At 44.6% G+C, this 21,593-nt stretch overlaps 1 protein-coding gene across 3 annotated transcripts in view; it reads left to right on the top strand.

Moving 5' to 3' along the window:
* The window catches only part of SMC5 (structural maintenance of chromosomes 5), a 126,868-nt gene that overhangs the window by 16,863 nt on the left and 88,412 nt on the right, over nucleotides 1–21,593 (top strand). For all 3 annotated transcript variants that reach the window (XR_010948622.1, XM_067759741.1, XM_067759742.1), the window contains exon 4: nucleotides 6,028–6,126. Coding sequence is in view for 2 of the 3 variants with exons in the window: in XM_067759741.1 (XP_067615842.1) it covers nucleotides 6,028–6,126 (99 nt within the window). In the remaining variant the exon portion in view is untranslated. The remainder of the gene's footprint in view (nucleotides 1–6,027; nucleotides 6,127–21,593) is intronic.

Here is a 21,593-nt window from a genome sequence, read left to right as displayed (position 1 = left end):
CTCACTATCCATCTCTTGCGCGTTTTGAAGTTGCTTATTAGTAACTGCGGTTGGCATAGAAATTGTGTAAAGCCTCGACAGTGCATCTGCTACTGAATTTTCGTCACCAGAAAGATGTACGATGCTCGTTGAAAACTGCGATATGTAGTTAAGTTGACGTAGCTGACGAGGTGATGCTTTGTCAAGCTTTTGCGTGAAAGCGTACATGAGAGGCTTGTGATCGGTTTTGATGATAAACTGCTGTGCTTCTAGAAAATGTCGAAAGTATTTTACCGACTCGTAAATTTCGGGAGAAAAATCCGAGGGGACGCCAAACGCTATTAATTTTTTGTTCAACCGAGGCCCCAATGGCCACGTCTGAAGCGTCACATGTGAGTGCAAGAGGAGCGTTGCATACTGGATGCGCAAGGATTGATGCATTGGAAATACTCTTTTTGCATGCTTCGAATGCCTTACTCGATTTCGGTGTCCAGACAATTTTTCTTTTATCATTCTTTTTTGAGTCATGCAGGTACTCATTAAGTGGAGCTTGGAGTTTGGCAGCATGGGGTATGCACAACGAAATTTTATTGAAAGCTTAATACAAAATGAAGGTAAGAATCTAAGATTAAAAAAGAAAGGAAAAAATTACTTGTCAACGTGACGATGGTTGCCAGCGAATATATATGTTTGGCGTTGCCACATCACTCCCTTCTTAATAACTTCATTGAAAATATTAATGGTCGGAAGTAATGAAAGCTGGTTTAAGCCGTTCTACAGAAACCTGGACATCTTTGTTCCCGATCCTTATGGTGCAAACTCGATCGGATGGTCTGGATATCACTTCATAGGGCCCAGTGTGTGGTGGTTCCAATGGTGCACGCACCGAATCTGTTCGGAGAAATACGTGGGAGCAGCTGCTGATGTTTTTTGCTAAAAATGGCTTAATTTTACTATGGTGGGCTGCTGGGACTGGACGTAGTACTCTCATTTGCTCTCTAAGTCTGTTGATAAAATTGTGCTGGCTACTCGTAGACTCATTATGGTCTAAAAATTCATTGGGTAAGCGAAGATTGGTCCCGTAAACAAACTCAGCTGAAGAGGCTTGCAAATCATCTTTGAAACTCGTTCTGAGGCCCAAGAGTACGATTGGTAGCAGTGTAGTCCACGGATTGCTGTCATGACACATAAGGGCGGCTTTGAGTGATCGATGCCACCTTTCTATCATGCCGTTAGATTGCGGATGAGATGCTGTTGTGTGTATGTGTTGTGCGCCAATGAGTTTAGATAGTGAGTTGAAAAGAGCAGACTCAAATTGAGTACCTTGGTCAGTTGTTATTGACTTTGGACATCCAAAGCGCGATATCCAATGGTTCCAGAAAGCTTGCCCAACTACGTCAGCAGTGATGTTTCGAAGTGGAACAGCCTCCGGCCATCGAGAGAATCGATCAATCATTGTTAGGCAGTATCGGTAACCTCTGTCAGGTGGCAGAACGACTATGTCCATATGGACGTGATCAAAACGATTGTTAGGCATCTGAATTTTGATAGGTATGAAATGATTGTGTCTGCTGATTTTAGCTCTCTGATATTGCAGGCAACTTCTTGCCCAATGAGCGACGTCTTTATTTTGGAGAATATAACAAAAACCTCCAAATATAATGTTAAAGATGCGATTGACTTCAAGAATAAAATTCAGAACTCATATATATTTGACGACGAGAGCCTGGTATCGTTTGATGTGGTCTCATTATTCCCCATCATCCCAGTAGATCATGCTTTAGAAATCATTGCGTCAAAATGGAATATAATCAAAATGCACACAAATTTAACCAAAGAACTTTCTAGAAGTGGTACGCTTTTGTATCAAAGAAAATAGATATTTGAAGTTTAATAACAAGGTTTACGAACAACGTGCGGGAATGCCTATGGGGTCGCCGCATCGCCGGTTATATCAGACATCGTAATGGAAGAATTACTATGCAAATTTGAAGAAAAATCACCCCATAAACCGCGCCTTCTCAGTAAATAGGTAGATGATATTTTTGCTATTGGGCGAACTGACGCGATAGAGGCAATGCTGGCCGAACTAAATGCCTACAACAAGTCCATAAAATTTACAGTAGAATTTGAGAGTGATGGACAGTTACCATTTTTGGACACATTCGTTGTAAGAAAAGATAACATCCTTACATTTGATTGGTATAAAAAACCCACAGCGTTCGGGAGATTATTGAATTTTTATTCGAAACATGACAAAGCAACAATAGTTAACACGGCAAGAAATTTTATAAGAAAAGTCCTCTCAATCAGTGATGAGATGTACCACGCGAAAAATAAAGAAATAAAAAGAAATATTCTAGAAAATAATGAATTTCCCACTCATCTAATTAATCGGTACATACGTGATCATTTCGAACCGAGTAAAAACAGAACAATTACGCATGAAAGGATATATAAATCGGCAATTTTCGTACATGGCCTATCTAACAGAATCAAATATTCAAATCTATACGACAGGGAAAAATTTCAAATTGCCTTCAAATATCACAACACTTTGCAACAGATATATAGCAACACGAAGAGTAAGATCGGGAAATACGATAAATCCGACGTTATATACAAAATTAAATGCAACGGTGACGGATCCCAGGTACCTTGCCCTAAGGTATATATTGGGACCACTAAATCCAGACTAAAAACGAGGATTTCCGCGCACAAATCCAATATTAAAAATCGCGATCACTATAATGACAACCAACCAGTTCTTTCCCAGCATTGTAAAACTTTGGGACACTCTCCAGATTTTGATGATATAAAATTTTACAACAGGAATCACATTACAATAAACGCTACATTTTAGAGATGTTGTATATTATCGGCACTCACAACGAAAATCGCATGAATTTCAAGTCCGACACTGACGGTGGAGTTGCCCACGCATACAGACAGCTGATAACGCAGAACAGTAACCAGAAATGCTGAGAGTGACATCAATTCGTTTTTTATCCTCATCTTCGCCTTGTATTATACTTATTTATATGGAAGATTCTCTTATACATATATATGTACATATGCATTTTAGCATTTCAAGTGTTGTTGTTTGTATCAAATTTTGTTTACCATAGCGGTGTTTCCTTTTGTTTGTTTACCTTTGTTTTGTTCATATTCCTCTGTTCTTAACTTTAAATATTAAGTTAGTCGACTAGGTGAAGTCAAGAATGTAGGTATATGATTATATACTTTACTGCAATTTGGTTTTATGTGTTTATTTATTAATATTATAACAACATTTTTCAGCCCTGAAGATGATTTCATATTGACATCGAAATATTGACCTAAATATATCACTAAATATATACAAGTGTGTGTATTTTATTTAATGTGTGGCCTAGAGCTCGTTTAAGATTATTAAAATTAATACCTAATATTTTCAACTTTTTTACATTTTCGATCACTATATTATTTATTGCTAAGGTATGGTTATCAAAATCGCAGGAATGTTTCCTACATATGTGGACATTTTTAGTTTTTTCTAAGGAAATCCTGGCCCCGGAGTAGTCACCCCAGTCCAGGATTTCCTTTGTTAAATTTTTAAAGATAAGATTTGTTAATTCGTTTTCGATTCTTTTGTATAATATGTGTAGACATCGTCTGCATAAGGGCAATGATCTACAAAACTGTTAGCTTTTATAATGTTACTTATACCATTAAATGCAATGCTAAACAAGATTACGGATAGTGGAGAACCCTGAAGAATACCATTTTCTAACGGATATACAGCCGAGAATACATTATTAATTTTTACACGAAACTTGCGATTGGTTAGAAACGATTTAACGAAGTAGAATATTTTGGAGCCTACACCCCATGAGCGAAGGCGGTTTAGAATAACGTGCGGTCCAACTCGGTCAAAAGATTTTCAAAGTCTAGCGAGAGAATAGAGACATGGTTACGTGCTGAGAGAGCTTTCGTGACATAATGGTAAATGTGAAGGAGAGCGTCGGTGCACCCTCTGTTGGTTCTAAATTCTACTTGGTTGGGGTTAATAAGCTGTTGGGTCTCTGTAAACCATGCAATTCGATTTGCAACTATGCGTTCCATGATATTACAGAGGCATGAAAGAAGTAATATAGGGTCCCTCAGTGGGTTAGGGGATCAGAATATACCCGCGGTAGGTATGCCTGTCGTAAGAGGCGACTAAAATACCAGATTCAAGGGGCTGTGTAGCGCAACCCTTCAGGTTGCCAGCGCAATATATAGCTTCTCCAAACCTAATTGTCAACCTCACCTATCCGCGGCGAATCCTGTTTCACTAACAGACGAGGCTCTGGCGACCCCAAGCTCCTCATGGAACTTGGGGGTGGGGAAGGAGGGGATGGCCTGAAGGTTTGATGTGGCCACATAAATCGTTCCCGAGATGGTCGGGCTAGCACCTTAATGGTGCTGTGGTACCGGAGCGTACCGAATCTGTATCCGGCAAACGACCAACAACAAAAAGTGATATAGGGCGGTACCCATCCGAAAAAGTTCTTATTCGGCGTAGGTATGGGTATAACGGTAGCAATTGTCCAGCTTTGAGGGATTATGCCAGTGTTTAATATGGAGTTATAAAGCCCCCAGCGGGTAAGGGGGTCAGAATATACCCGCGGTAGGTATGCCTGTCGTAAGAGGCGACTAAAATACCAGATTCAAGGGGTGTGTAGCGCAACCCTTCAGGTTGCCAGCGCAATATATAGCTTCTCCAAACCCATTTGTCAACCTCACCTATCGGCGGCGAATCCCGTTTCACTAACAGACGAGGCTCTGGCGACCCCAAGCTCCTCATGGAACTTGGGGGTGGGGAGGGAGGGGATGGCCTGAAGGTTTGATGTGGCCACATAAATCGTTCCCGAGATGGTCGGGCTAGCACCTTAATGGTGCTGTGTTACCGGAGCGTACCGAATCTGTATCCGGCAAAGGACCATCACATCGATAACACTCCCCAAAGCCTTCGGGGAGCAACCTTATCGCTACAACAACAACAACAACAACAACATTAACATAACAACATAAAGCTGTAGCAATCGGGATGTTCCCACTGCCGGCATTTCGCGGATCATTTTATAGGTTATTCGGTCGAAACCGGTGGTTTTGCCTTTTGCTTTGCTAATGGCAGATAGAAGTTCGATCATTGTGATTGGTTTTTCTATGAGAGCTGCTTTTGGATTGGTTTCACTACGGGGGCAAGTCTGGCTCAAGGAATGAATTTTGTCTTCCCTATATCGGTGAGAAAAGTTCGCGTCGGACGAGAGATTGGACCACGCAGAAGCAAATTCGTTCGATATTATGGACGGATCAGAGGTTATGTTGTTATTAATTTTAATTGCAATTACAGGTGTACGCGGGTTTCGATGGCATAGTCTATTGATTTTATTCCCTGCACTTTACGTTTAGAGTTTACAAAACCATAAAAACAGCTCTATATCATCATCATTATGTCAATATCCCTTGTAACCATTTGTAATTGGATTTACGACCATCTCATACCGTCATAGCTGCAGTTGATATTGCGGCCATTTGAAGTGGTCATACGATCAATTGTCATTAATGCCGTTGTTCTTATTATATTTAGCAAGTTTTGACGATATCCTAAAACTGGTAAACTTCCTTCTAGCAGTGCTTTCTATTTCTTTCTATTCATTTGAGAATGTTTACCAAAAAAAGTGAAGCACTTTCCCCAAAACGTTACTTTTATTGTGCTTTTATTGTATGTATTATACACGGCGGCCGACGTGCTGTGATGGTAGCGTGCTCCGGCTACCACACCGAAGGTCCCCGGTTCACGCCACGGGCAAAGAAACATCAAAATTTTAGAAACAAGTTTTTTCAATTGGAAGAAAGTTTTTCTAAACGGGGTCGCCCCTCGACAGTGTTTGACAAGCACTCTGAGTGTATTTGTGCCGTGAAAAGCTCGGCCTAAAATCTTTTCGGAGCTTTTCGCGCTTTACATTTATTTATTTATGCTTATTTTAATAAAAACCATTAACGCTTTTTTAATTTTTTTAGGAACGACATGAGCAAACAATCACAGTAGAAAAACAATATGTTGAAGACCAAATAAAATCGCTAAAAGATAGCGTGGAGCAATCACGTACAATGTTTTTGGTATGTAGCATTTTTATATCATATGTACACATCGTTCCGTTTAAACAGTTAAGCGCCAATAAAGGAAGTAAGGCTCTGTTTTTCAGTGCGAGTTTAAATGACCACTAAATTTGACTAGAGTTTAACCCCGCCACTTTGGTCGGTTAAAATGAGAAAAGCTGTCAAATGTATGTTATCGACCAAATTGGAAAGGTTAAACTCTAGTCAACTGAAACTGGCACTGAAAAGCCGGGAAAAGTATGTATATATGTACGTACGTTGTTGGTGATGTAGCTATAAAGACAAACCCTGAAGGTTTCGGGGGAGTGTTATGTTGTTGTTGTTGTAGCGATAAGGACACTCCCCGAAGGCCTTGGGAGCTGTTATCGATGTTGATGGTCTTTTGCTGGATGCAGATCCGGTACGTTCCGGTACCAAGCCCGACCATCTCGGGAACGAGATGGTATGACAACATCCGACCTTCTACCATACCTCCCTCCCACCCCCTAGATCCAAGAGGAGTTCGGGGTCGCCACAGCCTCGGCTTTTAATGAAACAGGATCTTGACAATTGGGTTGGAGAAGCTATATATTGCGCTAGCAACCTGAGAGACTCAATATGAACCTTCTAGGCCATCCCGACACAGGGGAGTGAAATGAGATGCTAACCAAACAGTTCCTGTTGAATACCCAGAAACCTGGACATCCCAACAGACATCTGATTGATGAGCCAACACCGCCTAGGAGTCATCTCCCTAAGCATTTTGAAGAAATACGGCACCTGAGAACTCAGCCGTATGAAGTAAAAAAACACAAGCAGGTCCTTGGTGAACTCCACAAACAGGCGTCGGACCTTTATGCCAGGAATTGCCCAGTGAATCCAGTACTCAAAAAACAGTACCCAAAACTTGCGGACGAGGAACGCATACTCCCCAGGGAAACGCGAGTCACTCTGGCTCAACTCTGGATACTGCAAAAGGTTAAACTCTTACATATCCAGAATCAACCCCGACACATAAAATGTATGCCCCGCTTGCAATGTGCCCCCACATGACACCAACCATTGTAATGTGGAACCAACGCCTCTAACACCCCTTTCATTATTGTCCACCCCTGTTGAAACAGCAAGTTTCCTTGGACTCCCGTTAGAGGATATTGATGAAAATTTGTGATCGGTCGCAGCTATTAGGTGGGGCGAAGCATTGCTACAACAACAACAACAACAACAGCCAAATTGACATTTAATTTTTTAGATTAGGTTAGATTGAACAGTCTGGTCCGTGAGGACCCAACATAGACTGAATGAGTCCATAGTGTTACCAAATGTTTGGTCAACGACCAAATTTAAAGCTCCATCAGAAACCAGGACCTATGTTATAGAAGAACTTCGTCCTCTTTGAAAATACTAGAAGCTTTCTAGGATCTATGCTACTTGTTGCTTCTAGATCTGATAGCTGTGCCACTCCAAATAGTCTTAGCCTTGTGAGGGCAGAGCACAGGTCGATCGTTTCCTCCTCCAACCAGCACTTCGCAAATCTGCTATTAATGACAAGGCCTAATTTAAAAGCATGTTACGCCAGAAAGCAGTGTCCAGTCAGAATACCCATTATGAGCCTACAGTCCCTTACTTATCTACATGCTGGATCGGCTTGACTTCCAACCTTGTCCCACCCAGTGGATCTCGTCGTATCTATGCGGTCGAACGCGAAAAGTTTTTTTTTTTTAAAATACTCTTTTAAATGTCATCGACAAGCGTACCACAGGGCAGTCATCTTGGTCCAATTCTGTTCTTGATATTTATTTATGATATCTGTACCACTATAAAATATTCCGAAATCTTAATGTATGCTGATGATGTAAAACTTTTTAGGTCTTATTCGTATATCGAAGAACGCCCCTTGCTTCAAGCGGATTTAAACTGCCTAGTTACTTGGTGCAACGTAAATTCAATGCTGCTGAACCTCAATAAATGCAAATTCATGTACCTCTCTCAAAGATCTTTGCTAACAGCCTCTTACGTAATTAATAACTTTTGACTTCTATCAGTAAACTATTTGTGGACTTGGGAGTCGCGATAGATGTTAAACTTAGCTTCAACCTTCACATTAATGCTACTGCCAATAAGGCTAGAGGTGTTCTTTCATTCTTGAAACGGTGGTCCAAAGAATTTAGTGACCCTTAGTAACTAAATCCCTTTTCATCACTTTAGTTAGACCGATACAAGAATACAGATCAGTAGTCTGGAATCCAAAATATCGAGTTCATGCAGATAGACTTGAATCAATATAAAAGCAATTTCTACTTTTTCTTTAAGAAATTTTCAGTGGACCTCTGCGTATAACTTCCTCCTTATACTAGTCGGTTGAAGCTTATCAATCTTCCAACTCTTGCAAGTAGTAGAGAAATGCTAGGCATAATATTTATGGCTAAACTTCTGAATGGAATGATTTCTACCCCAATTCTTTTGAACAAAGTAAACTTTAACGATATTACAAGACATTACACACCTCTTCTTTTGAGGCAGTGTAGAACTAATTTCGAATCAAATGAACCTTTTCGGTGTTTGTGTCATGGTTTTAACACCCATTCTAATTCATTTGATATAACGAATTCAATTTTTACCATAAAGAAAACTGTTCTATCCTATCTTAACAAAAAAATATAATAAAATAAAAATTGTACGTACTAAAAATTTTCACTTATATAGCAATGTAGTATATGTATAATTTCTAACTGTTATGTGTAATACTCAGCTGATGGTTTTTATTCTGTAGCTGAGCAGTTTTAGATCTTGACGCTTAACAAACTTCCACCAATCAACAGCTCGCCAAAAAGAAATCCGTGAGTCAAGCGGATGCGCCCCTCGCTTCGGTTGGGTGGGCTTTGGAGCGTATTAATCCTAATCCGTTGGGTGTTATTATTATAAAATAAAAAAAATTAAAAAAAAATTTAAGAATTAACCAATGTTGTGTATTTGTATGAATTAAGCGGGGGTTGCCCTTATTGCTTTTAAATGTACGAAAACATTTATTTGAGGCAATTTTTAATTTAAATATTTAATTTAAATATTAAATAAATTAATAATTTGGGAAAAATTTGAACAACGTGGCATAAGGACGGACAAGGCGACAGCTGATTCGGTTGTGAGGACCAAATAAATGAGGACAAAACGACCCCACAACATATTTGACACGACATTAACACAACAAGTGGCCACAAAAGGCTATAGCAACAGACCAACCAACAAGTCCAATACAGCATACATCATATTCGATACAACAATAACTCAACAGCCAGTGACAAAAGGTTATAGCAACAGACCAACCAACAAGTTCAACACAGATTTGACACAACAGCCAGTCACAAAAGGCTATAGCAACAGACCAACCAACAAGTTTCAGCAACGCAACGAGCGTTCGCAACATCGAACAGCAACCATACCAACGCAACCATTTGAGCCAGCAATGCCAAACAAGGCAATAAAAGGAGCGACACAGCAGCACAGCAGTCAGTCAGCACGGAGCTGTGGTCGTGACCAGAGCTACTAGCGAAGTATATCCCTATTGCAGTTGACCTACTCTATGCAATAGGAATCCACTTCATAGGAGCGAGTCGTGGAATGGTGATTGCGGTTGACCTTCTCTACGCATCACCCCCCAGAGACCAAAGGCCCCGCCACAGTAACGCGCAACCGCGACAGGTGACACCCGCTCACCTCCGTCAGTAGAGGTACACCAGCAGAGTAATACAAGTAAACGCTTCAAGCCAGCACGGAGCTGTGGTCGTGACCAGAGCTACTAGCGAAGTATATCCCTATTGCAGTTGACCTACTCTATGCAATAGGAATCCACTTCATAGGAGCGAGTCGTGGAATGGTGATTGCGGTTGACCTTCTCTACGCATCACCCTCCAAAGACCAAAGGCCCCGCCACAGTAACGCGCAACCGCGACAGGCGTCACCCGATCACCTCCGTCAGTAGAAGTACGCCGGCAGAGGCCGCAACAGAGCGGCAACGACGTAACGCGCGACAGAGCACCGCAGGAGAGACGCCGACGTAAGGCGCGTCAAGGCACCGACGCCACATACTAACGGGACCCGTCTAACGGAACACGGCGACAGAGCATCGCCTCAGCAATACAAGTAGACGCCGACGTAAGGCGCGACAGAGCACCGCAGCAGAATTATACGAGCATACGACACTGGTCGCAGCAGCGCAACGCTAACATACGAAGTTGGCCGCAGTAGAGATACGTTAACATACGACGCTGGTCGCAGCAGCGCAACACTAACATACGACGTTGGCCGCAGCAGAGATACGCAGTCGCTAACCGTAAGAGAAACACGCCGACGCACGGCGTCACTGAGATACATTTACACATACCCAGCAGGGCGTCCTAACGGAACGATCCTAACGTAACGCGAGGACCGTTAGCCCACCACCAATCACCGAGCAAGCATAAAGCGAAGTGAAGAATATACACAAATCTTTCTTTTATTATATTTTTACAGTTGTGGTATATAGAGTTAAAGCAATAAAGTGAATTTTATATGAAATCGATTGGCAGGGTGCCCCTTTAATACAAATTTATTGTAAACGAACCCTGGGCACGGCGGGTATACCCCAGCAAATATTAAAGAAGCAACGGGGCACGAAAAAGCTTCGTTACAATTGACGCCCGAGCAGGGACCCTGCAAATCGTTACCACGTCAGAAGGAACATTCCTGCCGAGAAACCTAACCACAAAATGGTCGACCAGATCGATACCACGTGGTTAGACACAATTTCAAAGGAGCAGCTGATATCCATCACACAGGAATTGGGTATTGAGCAGACAGGTACCACCCGAGAAATCCGAAAGCGCATAGCAGCACTGGCCTCAAAGGCAAATACGGACTCGGAAATTCACGGAAAATTTTTGTCCCTACAAGCCACCTACAAGGAGACTACGCACATGAGCGACGTAAATGAGGTTAAGACACCGACCCCGTCGAACGGAGGAGGCACACCGAAGGTCGCCGTTACAACGGTAGAACAAACTCAACTCGCGTTCCCTCCCAGGAATACAGTACCCACACAACTGTACTTACCATCAGGAATAGCGGTACCACCCAACGGTACATCTCAGGCACCTCCCAGGAATACAGTACCCACACGACAGCACGTACCATCAGAAATTACGTCATCATCAACCGGCACATCTCAACCCACGCAACCGTACTTACCAGCGGGAATAACGGCACCAGCCATGAACTATACATGCCAGGTAACTCAAGCACCGACCGTGGTGTTCGCGCCCATCATCGACCAGTTAAGAAAGTGGTCCGTAAAGTATGAAGGCGGACGGGACCCGTTAGCGTTCATCGAACGGTTAGAGGAGTTAGCCGAAGTGTACGCGCTAATCGTGGACCTCCTGCCAAAAACCATGCCCGAGCTACTAGGGGGCGCCGCGCTACAATGGTACCGCAACAACAATGCGCACTGGGGAGAGTGGATAAGCTTCAAAAGGGATTTTTTACGTTTCTTCCTACCAGTCAGGTACTTCGAGCGGCTCGACGACGACATACGCCAACGAAGGCAGCACAACAAGGAGAGGTATAAGGACTACGTACTAGGAATCCAGAGCTTGATGAGACACGCAGGGTACACCAGCGAACAGCGGCTGGAACGAATCTTCCGTAACAGCCACCCCGATTACCAACTTTACATTCGTCGGAGGGACTTCACAAATCTCGCAGAGCTCCTGACACTTGCCGAAGAATACGATAACATACGCGAGGACTATCACAGATCATCAGGCGGACATCACCGCGAAGTTACGCGACACATCGCCGGTGACACAACCCGGGTGTCACCATCAAAACCTGCAACACAACCACCACCACCACCGAACCTAACGAACCGCACGCCTCCAGGCAATCAGAGATACGACCCCAACGGAGTATGCAGGAGATGCGGCGAACGAGGACATGACACCAATAGGTGCCGAAACCCACAGAAAATTTTTTGCTGGGAGTGTGGCCGCAGTGATATACGCACAATCGAATGCTGCCGTCGACGTCAGGGAAACGACAGAGGGCTTCACGAAGAACAAGGCGCAGTGAGCCCAAGGAACCCAGCGCCGAATCGGCAGTAACAATGTACCAAGAGCACGGTCGCCTCTACGCCGTAGCCAAGCTCGGCGCGGAATCAGCCGAGGCGGTCATCGACACAGGGGCATCAAGAAGTTTCGTCTCGAGCAGCTTAGCAGAACGTGTGGTAAACTCGGGAAGCGGAGAAATGGTGAGAGTGGCCATCAAAATAACGATGGCAAACGGGACTAGCACTATCATCTTCGACGCCATAAGGACTGAGGTACGCCTCGGGGAAGCGTCACTCCACACAGTTTTACACGTCATGCCCGGAGCGATCGACGACATCATATTGGGCCTAGATACGCTAGGAAGCATGGGAGCCACCATATCTTGTGGAGAAGGCCACCTCATGCTAACCAGACCCCTCACCCAGCACACACCGAATCCTGGAGCCGCGCCAGGGACTATTCCAAATTCAACATCATCAGGGGACTAATCAAAGTATAACACGAGCGAGAAAGGGTAACGCCGGGTACGACACCCCTGGAGCCTCATCTGGAACCATTCAGGGTATAACAGCACCGAGCAGCAGTAACTTCAAGCACGACGGCACTATGCAAAACAACGACGACGGCATACAAGAAGAAGCGGAACGAGTGCGCGGTTTTCTAGCAAAGGAACTCCGAAAATTCGAGAGCATGAGTGGGGTGACGACAATAGCCGAGCACAGGATTATCCTGACGGACGACCGCCCCATCAAGCAACGTTACTTCCCACGCAACCCAGCTATGCAGACCATCATCAACAACGAAATTGACGAATTACTTCAGAAAGGATGCATCGAGCCATCCTGTAGCCCACACAGCGCACCAATCGTACTAGCCAAGAAGAAAAACGGGAAGTGGAGGTTATGCGTGGACTATCGGCAGCTTAACGCCCGATCCGTACCCGACGCATACCCCTTACCCAGAATACAACACATCCTGGACAAACTACGACGAGCGAAGTATATCAGCAGTTTGGATTTGAAAAATGGCTACTGGAAAATACCACTGGAGCCCAAGAGCCGGCCCTACACAGCTTTCACAGTACCGGGACGCGGATTATTCCAGTGGCGCGTTATGCCGTTCGGCCTACACTCTGCACCCGCAACGTTTCAAAGAGCACTAGATCAGGTTATTGGGCCTGAAATGGAACCCCACGCCTTCGCATACCTCGATGACATAATCGTCATAGGATCCACTGTGGAGGAGCACAATCGCAATCTGAGAGAAGTAATGCTACGACTACAGCGCGCCAACCTCAGAATAAATCCGGAGAAATGCGAATTCTTCAAGAAGGAAATCCGATACCTAGGACACCTAGTAAGCGACAAGGGAGTTCACACCGACCCCGAGAAAGTCGCAGCCATCAAAGACTTGAAGCCACCAACGAACGTGAAAGAGGTACGCCAATATCTCGGTATAGCATTATGGTACCGACGTTTCGTACCCGACTTCGCCACGATCAGCCAACCACTAACAACCCTGCTGAAAAAGGGCAAATACTGGAAGTGGGGGGCCAAACAACAGGAGGCCTTCGGGGTCTTAAAGCAAAAGCTCACGGAAGCACCGATACTTGCCTGCCCGGACTTCACCAAGACCATATGTCTCTAAAGTGGTTAAACTCCATCGAAAGCCCTTCAGGCCGTATAGCAAGATGGGCCTTGGAGCTTCAACAACACACTTTCGACATCGAGTACAGGAAAGGGAAGCTGAACCTGGTAGCGGACGCACTATCACGGCAGCCACTGGAGACCCTACGCCTAGCAACGACAACAGAGCCACAATGCAAGTGGTAGCACAAGCGCGTCGGCGAAGTACGCACTAACCCCGAGAAATTTTCTGACTACATGATACAAGATGGGCAACTGTACCGCCATATTCCCTGCCGGTCACACGATGAGGAAACGGTCCCTTGGAAATTTTGTGTACCAACACCACTGCGACAACGAGTGTTAGAAGAAAACCACAACACCCCTAGCGCTGGACACATGGGCATCCGCCGGACGGTAGCACGGATTGCCAACCGGTACTACTGGCCCGGCATGTTTCGGGACATCAGTCGATACGTACGACAGTGCGAGTCTTGCCAGAAGTACAAGGAAACACAGCAAAAGCCGGCCGGAAAGATGCTCACACAAGTGGCCCAAGAACCATTCGCCACGGTATGCGTCGATTTCGTTGGAAAGGAAAAAACTGCCAACATCGCGGAACTAAAAGCATATCATACAGCAGAGATCATCGCGTGAAACCAAACAAATTCAGGGAGAACAATTTCTTATATTATTAATTAATATCAAGGGCAATCAAGCGCCGGTCATTCCAACGCAAACCACCGAGGTGACAACATCGTTTTTTTTTGCTACGAATTTTTTTTTCACAAACCAATAATTTACAATGCAGAGCTATAACGCTAGACTAACCAACAGCGTCAAGCGTATGCGCCAGCGCTACGAGGAGGAGGAAGCAAAACGACCGAGGGCCGTATTGCTGGAAGGAGTTACAGGCGCCGACGTCAGCCATACGCGTGCAACTATACGCGCAAACAGGTACGCTGACGTCGAACACATCATTACACCATTAAACACTACTGGGGCCGACGTCAGCCACACGCGTGCAACTATACGCGCAAACAGGTACGCTGACGTCGTACACGGCATTACACCATTAAATACTACAGGCGGCGACGTCAACAACACGCGTGGAACTACACGCGCAAACAGGTACACTGACGTCGCACGCACCATTACATCACCAAACACTGCAGACACCTACACCAACACCACGAACACCGAACCAGTCACGGCCAAGTCCCACAATAAGACCGGATAATCGCCGATAACACTCACACTCGGTAGGATAGAAGTGAAGGCAAGGCAGTTGCCGGCAGCCATCGAGTCCTCCTCCAATGAGGACACAGCTCCACAGGAAAAGCCACAGCCGCCGAAAATTATCGAGCTCTCCTCGGATGAGGACACAGCCCCACCGCCGAGAGACACGCCTAAAATAATATTCCCGGCAGGACCAGCCGGCATACCCCTCTATACGACTGAACTCGACACTCTCAGAGAATCGAAATGGTTGACCGACACCGTCATTGACGCTTGGGCAAAGGGACTGGAAGAGCAACACGGACAACACAATACGACTCTCAGCCCTTTCGTGATCTGGCAGCTGACCCAGAAGGGGAACACGGAGGAAAATTACCGACGCATACACCGCTGGGTCCGGAACGCCGACATGTTTGGCAAGAGCGTGATCCTTGCGCCCCACAACGTAGCCAAACACTGGTACCTACTCGGCCTGGCGAACGCAGCAGTCAAAATCGTTCCCGAGATGGTCGGGCCAGCACCTTAATGGTGCTGTGTTACCGGAGCGTATCGGATCTGTATCCGACAAAGGACCATCACATCGATAGCACTCCCCAAAGCCTTCGGGGAGTAACCTAATCGCTACAACAACAACAACAACAACGCAGCAGTCACATACCACATCACTGATACGGAATGCTGGCAGGAGCGGTACGTATGGATAGCGGACTCGATGCACAGGGCCAAAGTTCCGCACGCAACACAGGCTTGGGTGGATTTCCTTCGGTGGGAGTATGTACAGCGGTACGGGTATGACGGGTTTAAGGCCCAGGAGCTAGTACTCTAGGTCCCTCAACAATGCAACAACAACGACTGTGGCGTATACGTAGCCGAGAACATGGAGAGGGTATTGCGATACACAGGGAGCGGAGAAGGAGTACCCGGACTGTGCAGACAGCCGTTCACCGAGGAAATGGCGAGCCAGAAGCGCACGGAAATGTTGAACCGATTTCTAGGGGCGGGCGAGAGTCCACGACGACTACGCAAACCATAACCACCACATACAACCCTTACACAGTCAAACAACCAATCCCGGAAGACAACACTGAACCGGTAGCATCAGACGCCGAAACAGAGCCACAACAAACAACAGCCGGCCACCAAGAGGTGATAATCGAGGCCCACGACGCGGATGGACCAACGCTAAACCAATTCCCGAAAATTGCAGAAAACGTGCGAGGCATTTTCCGACGCATCGCCGAAGGCAAAGGACGCTCCCGCATAAGTTTTCGCACACGGGAATACGCCGTCACGGTGGTAAAAGGCAGGGCCCACATACGAATACTGGGCACCGAGGGCTAAATTTCTGAAGTGGGGGGAGTGTGAGGACCAAATAAATCCCCATTAATTTGGCCCACACAAAACGACCCCACAACACATATTTGACACGACATTAACACAACAAGTGGCCACAAAAGGCTATAGCAACAGACCAACCGACAAGTCCAATACAGCATACATCATATTCGATACAACAATAACTCAACAGCCAGTCACAAAAGGCTATAGCAACAGACCAACCAACAAGTTCAACACAGCATTGACACAACAGCCAGCCACAAAAGGCTATAGCAACAGACCAACCAACAAGTTTCAGCAACGCAACGAGCGTTCGCAACATCGAACAGCAACCATACCAACGCAACCATTTGAGCCAGCAATGCCAAACAAGGCAATAAAAGGAGCGACACAGCAGCACAGCAGTCAGTCAGCACGGAGCTGTGGTCGTGACCAGAGCTACTAGCGAAGTATATCCCTATTGCAGTTGACCTACTCTATGCAATAGGAATCCACTTCATAGGAGCGAGTCGTGGAATGGTGATTGCGGTTGACCTTCTCTACGCATCACCTCCCAGAGACCAAAGGCCCCGCCACAGTAACGCGCAACCGCGACAGGTGACACCCGCTCACCTCCGTCAGTAGAGGTACACCAGCAGAGTAATACAAGTAAACGCTTCAAGCCAGCACGGAGCTGTGGTCGTGACCAGAGCTACTAGCAAAGTATATCCCTATTGCAGTTGACCGACTCTATGCAATAGGAATCCACTTCATAGGAGCGAGTCGTGGAATGGTGATTGCGGTTGACCTTCTCTACGCATCACCCTCCAAAGACCAAAGGCCCCGCCACAGTAACGCGCAACCGCGACAGGCGTCACCCGATCACCTCCGTCAGTAGAAGTACGCCGGCAGAGGCCGCAACAGAGCGGCAACGACGTAAGGCGCGACAGAGCACCGCAGAAGAGAGAGACGCCGACGTAAGGCGCGTCAAGGCACCGACGCCACATACTAACGGGACCCGTCTAACGGAACACGGCGACAGAGCATCGCCTCAGCAATACAAGTAGACGCCGACGTAAGGCGCGACAGAGCACCGCAGCAGAATTATACGAGCATACGACACTGGTCGCAGCAGCGCAACGCTAACATACGACGTTGGCCGCAGTAGAGATACGTTAACATACGACGCTGGTCGCAGCAGCGCAACACTAACATACGACGTTGGCCGCAGCAGAGATACGCAGTCGCTAACCGTAAGAGAAACACGCCGACGCACGGCGTCACTGAGATACATTTACACATACCCAGCAGGGCGTCCTAACGGAACGATCCTAACGGGACGCGAGGACCGTTAGCCCACCACCAATCACGGAGCAAGCATAAAGCGAAGTGAAGAATATACACAAATCTTTCTTTTATTATATTTTTACAGTTGTGGTATATAGAGTTAAAGCAATAAAGTGAATATTATATGAAATCGATTGGCAGGGTGCCCCCTTAATACAAATTTATTGTAAACGAACCCTGGGCACGGCGAGTATACCCCAGCAAATATCAAAGAAGCAACGGGGCACGAAAAAGCTTCGTTACACGGTTATACCCGCACTCCTACGATGGCTGAAGTGTTACAAACGCATTCAGCCACGTCATGCCTTAGTTGTTGTAAACTTTATCCCAATTGCCTTCTTTGCATATTTTATTCTTTTTGCACACTACATACTTCGTATGTAATTATGTGTTAAAGTTAAGCTTGTTGGTAAGGCGGTTTCAAAGAAACTGGTATTGTTGCTTTTGTTCTATTTATAGAACTACAAAGAATTAACCATGTGTGTGTCTATTTGTTTCTATTTGAATGAATTAAGCGGGGGTTGCCCTTATTGCTTTTAAATGAAAACATTTATTTGAAGCAATTTTTAATTTATAATTTATTTAATAATTTAACGTAATTTCTAAAAATGTGAGGCGTAGCATAACCTGATTAAGGTTCAGTTAGTCTTACTTATGACTATCAAAACGCGTCCAACGCTTTTATTTAATTGTCTGATCAACGCTCTAGATAGATGAGGAGTGTGATGACTAGTACCTAGGACCTACCTAATTATTTTCTAGCTTTTATTATTATTATTACTTAATGTAAGTAATGTTTTCAATAAAACCGTTCAACTTAAACATTTTTTTTAATTATTTTATTTTCAAGTTTTTAGTCTTTATTTAATTGCCTATTATTTCTCATTCTATTTATTTCATTTAGTGACTCATTGTTACAAGGACTGTTTCCTGGCGATTTGTTACAATCTAGGTCCTCAATACATAATCCTTCCAAAGACTCAACTCTACTCGGCGCCACGTATGCTTGTCCCTCCTCGAACTCCAAAATATTTTGATGCCACTTCTACCGGAGTGTATGGAATATTTGTTCCAAATGTGAGCCAAATCGGACACAAATAAGATTTTTTTGAATATCTCTATCATTGCGCCACCTAGCGGCCTGCTGGTCGGCCGCTACACAGATTCAAGCTAAATAAAACCATTTAAAAAGACCAACTTCGTTAATATAAGGTTGTAAAAAACTGCACATGATCTTCGACATTTTGCAGTCGCGCTCTTGGTTTCACGCCTTTCGTGCTTGGTCCATTATGTGCGGATCTCGCCTTCTGAATTATATTTTTTTAAGTTTAATAACAAGTTGTTCCGTGCACACATACATAAACAATATACTAATTACTTATATAGGCGAACTCATCTTTAAAATGCTAATTTATTCGTGCGAAAATAATTTTAAATTTGCAAATAGATTTGAGAGGTATAGTGGTTTTAAAGTCACACTTGAAGTATCTACACACCTTGCCTACAAATCTGCGGGACAGGACCTACTTGTTTAATGCCGACTCCGAACGGCATCTGCAAGGCAGACGAGTTTTCACTGAGAAGCTTTTCATGACAGAAATACACTCGGAGTGCTTGCCAAGGGATGAGCCCGCTTGGAAAAATGTTCTTCTAATTGAAAAAACTTGTTTTTAAAATTTTGACGTGCTTTGCCAGGGGCTTGAACCCAGGATCGTCGGTGTGGTAGGCGGAGCACGCTACCAACACACCACGGCGGCCGTATCTACAAAATAACAGCAGTATCAACACTTAATATAGGAGGTGAAGTGAAATTGTTATTGTACATGAATAGAAAGCGACGTATTAAAAAAATTGCTTGGAGTTCGAGGACCTAGACTGTAACAAATTATCAGGAAAGAGTCCTTGTAATAATGAGTCACTAAATAAACTAAATAGAATGAGAAATAATAGGCAGTTAAGACTAAAAACTAAAAAAAATCTAAAAATGTGAGGCGTGGCATAACCCAATAAAGGTTCAGTTGGTCTTACTTATGACTATCAACAGAAATTTGACGCATCCAACGCTTTTATTTAATTGTCTGATCAACGCCCTAGATTGATAAGGAGTGTGATGACTAGTACCTAAGACCTACCTAATTATATTGTAACGAATTCACTGCAATTCCCCTTATTTGCAACCTTCTAACGTTCGAATCACTAAACTGTTGAATAAATAACTCCACTATTTGCTATTTATTAAAGTACTTCAGAATAACACTACTATTGCTCGCTAGATAGCGTCTTAAATCAAACTGATTGTCGTGTCTCTACTGTTGCTGCTTTTTATACTCTTCGATTTCCTTCCTTCTAGGCGCTTCTATTTCCAGAACTTACTAGTTAGTTATCAGCTATAAAATTACTCAGCTGTAACTACAGATGCGTGATTTTATAGCTTCTCACATACCCCATGCGCGTATATATGTGTGTAATACTTGCACAACTATTGCATACTTTTGGGAGCATCTCAGATAAGATATCTGCATGTGTTTGTGCGTCTCTTCTCCGCTGCGTGTACGTACATATGTGTAGACTCCATGATTGATCTATTGATGTGCACACAAGTCACTGCTTAGCATCGGCTTAGAGATGATAGTATCCCTTAGTGTTGCTAATATTCGTCACACTGCCCTCCCCCTATGTCTGATCGTCCCAATCAGGCAAATCTCCCGATCTAAACGCTGCCAGCCTTTCCAAAGGAACCACTTTCATTTGGTTCGTGGTTTGCCAATGGTTTGTATGCGGTACACTACATCGTTGATCCGTTTTACAACTTTGTATGAGCCTTCCCAATTACACTGAAATTTCGGGGACAACCCTTTTTTTCGTTGTAAGTTGTATAACAGCACCAAATCTCCTTCCTGAAACCCTTCCGAATTAATTGCTTTATCGTACCTCGCTTTCATCTTGTCACTCATAATCTTTGCTCGTTGCCTTACCAGATCGTGTATCTCTCTCAGCTCTTCTTCCAAGACACCAGTGAATTTCTTGACACTTCTCTCCGCATCGGCATCTATCTCATACTTCAAATCAGCTGGCAGTCGAAGGTCATTGCCAAAAATTACCTTTGCGGAAGTTTGGCCCGTTGTCTCATGTACTGCCGATCGGTGGGCCATCAAGAATAATGATATGTGTGTATCCCACTCCTTATGGTACTTGTCTACTATTTTCCTTAAATGTTCCTCCAATGTTCTATTGAAACGTTCCACCATACCATCGGACTGAGGATGCAATGCAGCTGTCCGTGTTTTTCGAATGTCCAACTTCTTGCACATTTCTTGGAACACAGCTGATTCAAAATTTCTGCCTTGGCCTGAATGTAACTCCATTGGTACACCATACCTTGCAACCCAATCGTTTGTAACCACTTCTGCTACTGTTTCCGCTTCTTAGTTTGGGATTGGGTATACCTCTGGCCATTTACTGAAATAATCCGTAACCACCAGTACGTATTTGTTTCCGCAGTTGCTAGTAGGAAATGGACCTGCGACATCCATGGCGATCCTTTCAAATGGTGCACCTGAAATATACTGCTTCATCTGGCCATGACTTCGTGTTTTGGGCCCTTTCGCTCTGTTGCAAACCTCGCAGTTGGCAATCCACTCGGTGACCGACTGACGGCAACCAACCCAATAGAATCTCTGCTTAATTTTCTCGAGCGTCTTCGTGATTCCAACATGACCTCCACTTGGACCATTATGCAGCTCGCTAAACACGTCAGGAATTCTCTTTCTGGGAACAACTATCAGTTTCTTCTTGCACTGACCATCCTCACTCTCCCATACTCGATGAAGGCAACCGGATATCAATTCTAACCTGTTCCACTGTGCCCAATATGACTTCG

The sequence above is a fragment of the Eurosta solidaginis genome, chromosome 1 (assembly GCF_040869045.1).
Source record: "Eurosta solidaginis isolate ZX-2024a chromosome 1, ASM4086904v1, whole genome shotgun sequence".
NCBI classification, from domain to species: Eukaryota; Metazoa; Arthropoda; class Insecta; order Diptera; family Tephritidae; genus Eurosta; species Eurosta solidaginis.
This window is presented reverse-complemented; position numbering and strand designations above follow the sequence as displayed.